At 43.2% G+C, this 10,407-nt stretch overlaps 1 protein-coding gene across 1 annotated transcript; it reads left to right on the forward strand.

Moving 5' to 3' along the window:
* Window positions 1-6,739: 6,739 nt before the first annotated feature.
* On the forward strand, window positions 6,740-7,720 carry LOC147449337 (uncharacterized). The gene is made up of 2 exons (XM_086522602.1): window positions 6,740-7,202; window positions 7,302-7,720. The coding sequence occupies exons 1-2, from the start codon at window positions 6,990-6,992 to the stop codon at window positions 7,425-7,427; spliced, it is 339 nt and encodes a 112-aa protein (XP_086378728.1). The 5' UTR covers window positions 6,740-6,989; the 3' UTR covers window positions 7,428-7,720.
* The last annotated feature ends 2,687 nt before the right edge of the window (window positions 7,721-10,407 follow it).

The raw sequence follows: 10,407 nt of genomic DNA on the forward strand, positions 1-10,407 counted from the left end.
AGCGCACAACAATGCGGTGACGAAGTGACTGAAGAAGAGTGGGAGTACTCTCGGGGTTGCGCGACCAAGGTAAGTTTGCAATGTACGACTAGCAAGTGACTTTATTTATAAACGTTTGAACGGCCACTCATAATCTTTGTTCGTTGTAGTATAAGTCATACACAGCAGCATGGTGTAAAGGTCGACATTTTAGGGTGGAACGAATCGACAAAAAGCGTTTTCCTCAAGATTGTGGAATCATGGCAAAATTTGAACAGTCTAGTCGACGACGTTCCTCTGATGCAGATCCCGTGGTGGCGGAACTCACTTACGTCGGCACGCTGCAAGAGATTTTGAGGATCGATTATAGAGGATTTTTTGTCGACTTGTTCGACGTGCAATGGTTCAAGATAATCATGGAGGGTCGAAACGCTACTGTGCGTAGAGGAGAGTCTGGTTTTCTTGAGGTGGATTCTACTAAGAAATGGACTGACCTAAGAGACACTTTCGTACTACCCGAGCATTGTGAACAAGTAAGTATATAAATAGTTAACATCCCCCTTTTACAAGTTATGTGCTTGAAAGCTCTCATGTAAGTTATGTGGCTCTGGCAGGTAGTATTTCATCCTACAAAGTCTACATCAAACTGTTGGTACGTCATAGAGGTAGCCCCTCGTAGTGCAAGGACGTATGAAGGCTACCATGTGCCAATCACAACGACAACAATGGAGGAGATCAGAGAAGATGCTCAATCAGAAGCCGCTGCGGTGGTGCCAGACGAGCATCAAGATGCTACTACTCTATATGGGGTGCATGCAGAGGAGCTACAAAATGAAACAGAGGATATGTGTTTAAACGGAGAGCTCTATATACATATAGGAAGTTATGCTGAGTTATGCGAGGATGAGAGAGAGATCTCTTAAAGCCACAAATATTGTATTTGAAACATTTTGCTCCGTGCTGTAAAAGCTCTAGCTCTCTAAGTAGCTTCCATGGTGTGTAACGCTCTTTTCTACTCGCGCTCACATCTTTTGATTGAAAATTCTGAGTTTTCGACTTGCCTCTTCTATCACTCGATTCATTGCGTCATTGTATTTATATGCGTCATTACGTCATTGTATTTAATGGTCTTTGCGTCATTGTCTACTCTATTCATTCAATATTAAGTTTAAATATTCGTGTGTTTAATGCAGGTATGGATGATGAGGAGTTTCTTTCTTCTTTGTCACCGCAGCAGAGACAGTGGTACGTGGAGCGTCATCGCTCTGGCGCATCATCGCGCGTTCCTACACCATCCGCATCTCCCTCTCTTTCGGAGCATTCGGCGCGCTCTGAAGCTTCGGCGTCGACGAGACGAGCGTCACACTCGTCTAGACACCGGCGCTCTAGTGGTGGCGGTGGCGGTTGTTGTGGGGATTCCGCCACCGATGCCTCCACACCGCCTCGTGTTCGACGAGGCTCTTTACCCTCCCCTTCTTTGCCCGCCCCCACACCAGCCACAGCATCGCCATCTACGCCAGGTTTTGCACGGCTGACTGTTCCTAGAAGCTACACACCTCTACCTACTCCGCCAGGAGCCACCCCACTCGACACTCCTCGCTTCGGCGCCCAGACGCCGGTGGAGACACCTGACGTCCGTACCCCCATCGACACGCCGCTAGAGACCCCTGCCGGGACACCCAGGTTCACGCGTCACCGGCCAGAGGGCTTGCCTTACTCCGTCGACATCAGCGGCGGCATCATCATGGATGATGACGGCAAGAAGGTGATCTCGCGCATGCGTGGTCTTTGCTCTCAGCTGTTTAGACACTATATACTAAACAAATGGAGTGAAGTACCAAGTGATTTAAAAAACAGAGTCATCAGCATACTTCATGATGAGTTTCCCGTTCCAACACGGGATCAGCGCTTCAATGAAGACCTGATGAAGATTCGAATGCGCGAATACTGCAAACACAAGCGTTCCGAAGTGCAAAAAGCAATCAAGAATGGGTGGAATAGGCCAGATTGGCTGGCCAAAGAAGATTGGAAGAATGCGAAGAAAGCAGCGCGCGAGAATCCCGACAAGTGGAAGCAACAAAAGGATGCAGCCAGAGCGCGAGTAGAGGCAGGGAGCTCGCACCACTTGGGGAGCGGTGGATGGGCATCATTTGAGGCCGATTTTGTAAGTCTTTTCACATTGCTCTTTATGCATGTTCGATAGTTTAGGGTTTATGAGTTTTTTAGTTTTAACATAATGAAATCTTTGTATGTTTTGACAGTGGTCGATGAAGGGACGTGATCCCACACCGTACGAGCGCGAGTACGCAGGCAGGAAGGGCTTAAACGCTCTGATGGACATTCTCAGTTCTCGCGGCGGCATGGTTAGTATTAGGGTTTACTCTTTTTTATTTTTTGTATTGTTTTATAAATGTCGTTATATGTTTATACTTACTGAAAGCTGTCTTATTGTCTTTTTTTGCAGAATCCGACAGATACGCCGCTTGGACGCGATGAGACGTCTGACTAAACGACGTCAGTTTAGCCATAGCTAGATAGCATTAGTTTAGGGTTTCTCATAGCTTATGTATCATGAGACGGATTTTATACGTCTTTTTGAACCATGTATATTATTACATTTGTCACCGCAGTTCCTTTTGCCAATCAATTCTTTATGCCTATGATGTTGTACAATTGTCATTATTACATTTGCCAATCAATTCATTTTGCCTATGATGTGTACAATTGTCAATTTTGCAAACAATGCGTCTTGTGGGTGACTATTTTGGGTCTATTATCTACCTTTGCACTTTTTTAAAAAAGTGAATCAAGTACAATATGGTTGATGGGTTGAATGCCCTGCCACCAAAAAAATATTCTCTCGGGCGTCGCTATAAGCGTCGCTATTTATGGCTCTGTAGCGTCGCTATGAGCGTCGCTATAGTCTGCAGTGTAAACGTCGCTATAAGCGTCGCTATGAGCGTCGCTATATAGCGACGCCTATAGCGACGCTCTCGTAGCGACGCTATTAGCGACGGTTTTAGCGACGCCGGGGGTTATAAAAACCCAGTGTATTTCCGTCGCTAACAGCGTCACAAGAGCACACAACCTCTTGTAGTGTCCCTTCTGCTTTCTTTGTATCATGCATGCCTTGTGTGAGTGTGTGGGTGTTCTCTCTCATCCCCCCTCATGTAGGGCTCGCCCCCTCCTTGTAGGGATTGAATATTTGACTTTTTGACACCTCAAGCCCCTCAGACATAGGCCCAGTTCCCACCACAAGCTTGGCCCTTAAGCACTTTAAGCTTGGGCTAGGTTCTCACCTCAAGTGCAACCCTAGCATCTCAAGCATGTCAAGCACCTCAAGCATCTCAATCATCAAGCACCTCAAGCATCTCAAGCACCTCAATCATCAAGCACCTCAAGCACCTCAAGTACCTCAGTCATCAAGCATGACAAGCAGGACTAGCACCTCGAGCTGGGTCCAGTTCCCGCCTCAAGCTCAGTCCTAGCTTACCTAAGGTCAAAGGACTTTTACAAACATTATTGGAGGTCTTCAATAAATCTAACCCTAAGGTATTATGCTCCATTGGTTAGCCTTGCTCTTTGATAGACCATATCTCATTTGGGCCCCTTTACCATTGGTCTTGTGTTGAGATAGATCTATAAGAACATGTCTATATCTTAACCCTTGTTCCCGTTTATTCTTCCACATTAAGTAATCAGTTTAATATGAGAAAATCATTTGGGTTGGTTAGATATTAGATATTAGATTTTATGACATAATTTGTGACTAATCTTTACTATATATAATCCAGCTTGAAATTTTTTAGGAAGAAGAGGGCATCCAGGTGTCATGCATTGGCGCACTCTAAAAAAAACTTTAGGAGGCTTCCTGGATGCTTGACTATAGTACTGAATGACTCGAACGTTAGAAATTTGGAAGGAGATTGACAATGAGCGAGGAGTTAAACATGTTGTCTTACTGAATCCTCACACCCTGCATCAAAGGCTTCTATACTATATATATTGCAAGTTGAAATTTTTGAGGAAGGAGAGGGCATCCACGTGTCATGCAATTGGCTCTTGGTCATTTTTTATGAATATAGAGTAAGAGCCGTTTAGTAAATATGATTATATATGCTTGCATCCGTGGTTGCATCTTAATGACATGTGTGGCATCATGAAAGAATTGAGAAAAGACTCTTGTGGCACTATGAAAGAGCTAAGAAAATATTGTTGTGTTGTTGTGTTAAGTGAAGAACAATTAAGAGAAAATTTTCTATTACTTTTGTTCAAACCAAGTAATAGAGATAGAATGTCTTTCTTTTTTGTTCAAACAAAATGACTCATAAGAAAAGAGAGCGGCAAAGCTTTGCAATGCACATTATGGAATCTAGTATATTTACTACCTAGCCCACCACATATTTGATAGATGAAGGGTTTAGTAAACTGACATCTTTATAATCAATTACTTCAAAAAAATTGTTTTAGAAAATATCCAATGGCACTTCATAAAACTAATGTAATCCTTTTCAAAGAATAAAGTAATGTCTGAGCATCCTCTTTCATTGTGTGTGTGTGTGTGTGTGTGTGTGTGAGAGAGAGAGAGAGAGAGAGAGAGAGAGAGAGAGATTCATACGTTAGATTTTAGAGAACATGAAATGCCTTTTTTGTCCTACTTCAAGGGAAAGGTTCATGGAATTTCATTTGGCATACTCCATGCTATATGCATATTCAAATTGTTATAGTTTATACACTAAGTTTATCGTGATTATACACCCTATCTACAGACCCTAAAAGCATTGGTTCATTCTAAGAGATTTGGGTTGTAGCTTTATACTCCAAGTTTATCGTGATTATACACCCTATCTACAGACCCTAAAAGCATTGGTTCATTCTAAGAGATTTAGGTTGTAGCTTTATACTTCAACAACGAAATAAAACAAGTTAAACAAATGATTGGCTTTGCATTGGGCTGTCTTTTGAGAGTTTCTAAATGTCTTCTCCTCCCTCCTACAAAAGATGTCACTATTGATAGTTAGATGGAGTATTGTATTAGAGCTTTGGAGAATGATTTAATTTGATAAAGAAGCACTAAAGATAATATAATAATTGACACTTCATTCTGGATGCATAAAGAATTTTTTGGCTTTCTAAAAGAAGCCTTAGTGTTCAGTTGGTTAGGAATACTTTTATTGCTTTCAATGCCATGACGGAGACTTACCTTAAATGTGATTTCCATTTTAAAATATCAAATGATTTTTTCTATTTCACATTTCATTTCACATCCTTACACGCCTCACTTCACTTGCGTCTATTATTTTAGAATGCTAAAATGAAGCTTCTTGCATAATTCTAGTAAATTCTATACATATAGATACATACAAATATTTATTTATTTTACACACACACACACATATATATATATATACTAAATGAGAAAACCATGGTAAAGGGAAGAAAAAATGGTGAATTATGTGAGAACTTAGTTTTAAAATCTTGCAAATTCAAAAAGTCGACTATTATTTTTGGTTTGCTTCTTTGCAAGGAGGAAACTCAGTCCCTTAATAAAAGAGATATTTCTCAACAATGCTTTACTTTATATAATTCTAGTTAAACTCAACCTAATGATTTTATTATTTTCTTGTTATTTTAGAAAGCCACCGTGACCCTTTCACTTGTTCACCTTGAGTAAGGTAAACGGAGAAGAGGGCTACCAAAATTGGACCTTGCCTCTCTTGGCCGCAGCAACGTGCGGGTCACATACTAGTTACATGCTAAGCACCCAAAAACGGATCTCAATTCTCACAACGGATTAAAGATTATAAAATCTTGAACAATCCAATGAAAACAGGAACAAGGGTATTTAGGGAATTTTTGAAATTTGAGGGGTATTTTGGGAATCTCCACAAATTAGAGGGGTATTTTGGTAGTTTTCTCAATTGAAAAAAACTAGGAAATCGGAATGGATTGCCAGCGCGGGCCCCTTAGGCATGAGAAAGGATCCCACAACCACATGTTGACACGCCTATTCTTTTTGAAACGATTTTCAGTTGAATAATATATTCCCCAGGGCCCATCCCGATTCCCACACGCCAGCATTTTAATTTTAAAATTCAATTCCGTGGTCACACTGTATACAGGTACGGAAACTGTGCAGGAGGGTCACACGACCTCACGAGTCACGACTCTCTCTTCAAAATTCACCCCGTCAAAAAATAATCTCGAAGCCTGTAGCATCTAGGCTGGCGTTTAGGCTCTGACAGTAGTATTAGTGCGGTAATTTGAGAGTCGATACGTTGAAGGCTCATCGCTAGGTACTGTTCCTCATTGCTCACTTATTGATGATCACGACACCTCTCGTTTTGGCTCCGGGCGTTTCCTATATTGCACCAGTAACTGACATGTACAGTTGGCTTCAAACCTGAAAAGGTCGGAGAGACGATTTGAAAAGTGCAAAACTTCCTCGATGTATGTGTGTGTGAGTGTGAGAGAGGAGAGAGAGAGAGAAGTCGTATGATTGGCTGCTAGCTCGCGCGCACTGGAAACTTTGGAAAGGCGAATCCTTGCGCCACGTACGACGGAAGGAGAGAACCAGGAATCCTCCCGACGGAGAGAGAGAGAGAGATAGGCGGGGATCTTTAGATAGTCAATACTAGAAAGAGACTGGTGGATTGTGAGAACGCATGGGCCAGGGCCCAAATCGGCAAGCGTTGTGGGCCCACATCTTCTTGCCCTAAGATAACACCTATTATCTAGCCTACTCTCCCTCTCTCTCTCTCTCTTTCTTCGTCCGTCTCGCAGTCACGCCTCTCATCAGGACCCCACCCTCCAGCCTCCAGGGCCTGTCCAGGCTCCCAGAAGAGAGAGCTCCTTCCGAGGCAGGGCACGCTAAGACTCACCGACAGCTCCTGAGCAGTGCATTGTGCTATTAAAGGTGAGAAGAAGAAGGTTTGCTTGCAGCCAGCTTCGTAGCTTTTTGTAGTCTATCTAGAGATAGTCATGAGGGTTGCGGCCGGCAGCCTGCAGGCATGAGCCGTAGCGGGGATGGCGCCCTTGTGGGGCCTCCTCCTGACGATGCATCTTCTCTTCGACTTCTCCAGCGCGCCTCTTCTGCCTCGGCCAGATGCTCCCCAGTGCCCCCACCCTACACGAGTAGCCGCTCAGTGTCTTCTGCATTTCTTGTCGGCGCCATTGATCAGTGCCCTGTCACTCGCAGTACTCCAGTGTTCCGCCACCATCAGGTAAAGAGTGCTGCACAATCAGTACAGTACAGTTCTGTAACCTATTCTGTAAGGTCATGACGAAGGTACTGTAACTCTTCTGGTTTTGCTGTGCTGCAGGTGGTCAGTTGCAGTAGAGAGACGACAAAGAAGCAGGAAATGAGGATGACGCAGAGAGAAAGCGCAGCGGCTCCCTTCAGTCCAGAAGTAGTGAAAGAGAAAGAGAGAGAGAGGGCTTTGGCCTAGCTGCGGGCGCAACCCCCTCTTCCTCGCTCATTCCAGTACCTATAATCCCGCCTAGTTCTTGGCTTGCGGTACCGTTCCCACGCCAAGGTCTTATTAGTCGGGCTCGTTAGACGTACTCTAGTAGTGTCTCACCTCAGTTATTCGCTCCTTTCTGTTTCATGCATGCATGTCCCTTGCGTCCTCGAATCTGTGCCTTTCCGCTTCATGCTTTGTCAATGCTTCTTCCTGAGAATCCCACAGTTAGTCATGTAAAGACAGTTTAGAGGAATGGCTAGTCTGACGAGTTCATATCTCCTTCCAAGTTTAATTAGAGCATGACTGGAACTTTAATTTCACTGGATGTCCATACACAAGAAGTTTTGGGCAAATTCTCACAATAATTCCCACAGTGCGACTTACCTCAACATCATGAGCTTCTGGGAGGGAGGCACCGTATACCAATCTTACCTAGCTAGGTATGCGGTGCCTCTCGAGCAGAAGCTCATGATGCTATGTATTGTATGAAAACACTGAAAAAGACTTCCTTTCCCTACAGTAGAAAATTTATAAATCTTCTTGTAATATTGTTGGCGTCCTATGGGTACCCCCACACGAGAGGGGGTAATTGTTATTGGATTACCCCTCCTCCCTCGCATAACTACACCTCTTTGAGGTGCAGTTGGATTTTGCAAAGGTTACCCCCTCTTCCCTTTTGGTGTGTGCTTGTGCACATGTCAAATCAAAAAAGTAAGTGTCTTGTCTTACAAATTACCCCCTCCTGTGTGGGGGGCCTCTATGCTACTCAGCCTTGCTACAAGAGATGCATGGATGTTGAAGGGTTCTTTTGCTTTTTTCATTTACAACGCTGCACGGAAATGTCTGCTTTCAATATAACAAGTTTCCAATATTATTTTGACGTAGTAGCAGAGTAGTATTGTACCGCTTAGGGTATCCGCACATGGGAGGGGGTGCCTGCTTTGATTTCTCCCTATCCTATAAAACCCTAGTCCTCATTTACCTCTATTGCATTGCCTGAGAAGTTGCGAGAGAGAGAGAGAGAGAGAGAGAGAACATCTCAAGGAATAGAAAGAACTAAGCGTTGCTATTTTCATGGGCGTTGGTCAGATATAGGGGTGCTTGCCTTAGTGGCTAGCACCTCCTTTCCGGTAACCCTAGTCCTCATTTACCTCTACTACATTGCCTTGAGAAGTTGAGAGAGAGCATATCAAGGAATAGAAAGAGCTAAGCGTTGTTATTTTCGTGGGTGTTCGGTAGATATCGGGGTGCTTGCCTTAGTGGCAAGCACCTCCTTTCCGGTGCCTAGTCACATCAAGTGGGCCTCAGCCGATTGACCAAAAGTAGAGTCAACGCCCAACCCACACGAAATCAAACTCTTCACATGTGCTCTCAGAATGTGTGCCACTACCAGTGCACTACGTGTGCAACTGTGCGTGTGGGAGGCGAGTAGCTTTCTATATCTTTATGCAAAGTGCTCCCCCCAAAAAAATTGTGTGACCGATTATGCCGGTCATCTCTACCTACACGGGAGCAAGCACCCTGAAACATAACCATTGCCATTTTTGTGTAAATCACCATTCACAATACGTGGGCTTGACATGTCAACGATTTGGCTGGGGTATACTTTGTAAAAGGGTCATGCTCCTACGAGCAACTTCGCACGGGGCAGGGGTCAACACATCAATAATTTGTCGTTCATTGTCAACTACAACGAGCATGGGAAGCGTTTTGTTTACAAAGGTGGGGCTAGAAAACTATGCATAAGACTTTGCCAATTTTGGTATAGTTGATTGGTGGGTAAAGTTTGCTTACGCAAGCACGTGGGAGTTAAACCTTGTCCATGTGAATCTGCCCTAACATAATAAGGTTGTCATGGCACTAGTGGAAAGGGGTCATAAACATACTCGCCCCTTATCTGAATAGATCTAAGAGCGTTGATATTAATGCCATTATGTAGTTGTGCATATGGTCACCACTATGACAAGGCAAGTCCTTTAGACGTTTTGTTGCAAAGAGGGGAGAGAGAGACTAGGTAAGGGAAATGGAAAGATGCATATACACACACAAATGCATAAATGCACCAACAAATGCACACGCATATCAATGGACACAATGCTCTGATGCATTATAAAGTTTAGATGCTTACAGAGGAAAGGAAACAACATGAGTAGGAGGCCACAATGCTCTAACGCCATATGAACTTTAGATACTTATAAAGGAAACAACATGAGCAGGAGGCCATCTGTCAAATTATTTAGGAGGAGATTGAGTACTACCTCTAGTGGGCCTCAAGTTTAAGTGCAGTCCAAAGTCCTCTAATCACCACCTCATCAAGTATCAAAATCTGATATGAAAAAAGTAACCACCACAAACAAAGGGATAAATGTAAGTGCCGAGTTTACACCTGTCATCTGAAATTTTGAGAATACACGAAAACTCAAGAAAGGGGAGGACGATGTAGATAGTAGAAATCTACCCTTGGAAGCAGCTTTTACATATCAGAATTACCAGAAGTTTCAACAAAAAATTGCACATGTGCATACACATTATCCATTCACATTCAAATGTATACTCACACATGCACATCAGAATTTCCACACATACAAAATGCACACAAGTGGTATACAAACACTCACAATACATACATGTACACAAAAATGCTTGGATGGCTTATTACTCCCATCTAACGCTAACCATAAGGTAGCCGACATTAGAATCATAGCCCATTGTGCTCTAGTTGGATGTCATTAACATAGTCTACTTATAGCAAGTGATGATATTTATCTTTTCAGCTTATTGACTAGTGGTTTCATAATGATTTCATAGTTACCTCTTTACACGATGAAAATTTGCAAACGTTTACTGCCAATCTTTACCCCAATTTGTAGAGAGAGTCCAAAATAGCTCGCCAAAGAAGAGAGAGGAGGGTGGAGGGAGAATTTCTTGAACTAATAATATTACCCCTAATATTACTATGATTTTT

The sequence above is a fragment of the Adiantum capillus-veneris genome, chromosome 10, assembly GCF_014529385.1.
Source record: "Adiantum capillus-veneris isolate H3 chromosome 10, ASM1452938v2, whole genome shotgun sequence".
NCBI lineage: Eukaryota > Viridiplantae > Streptophyta > Polypodiopsida > Polypodiales > Pteridaceae > Adiantum > Adiantum capillus-veneris.

What these genes read in the sequence shown, in the direction of transcription:
- LOC147449337 (XM_086522602.1), top strand. Translation starts at nt 6,990, where the DNA reads ATGAGCCGTAGCGGGGATGGCGCCCTTGTGGGGCCTCCTCCTGACGAT. An exon ending in CAGTGTTCCGCCACCATCAG is followed by an intron (nt 7,203 to 7,301) that starts GTAAAGAGTGCT and finishes GCTGTGCTGCAG; the next exon opens with GTGGTCAGTTGCAGTAGAGA.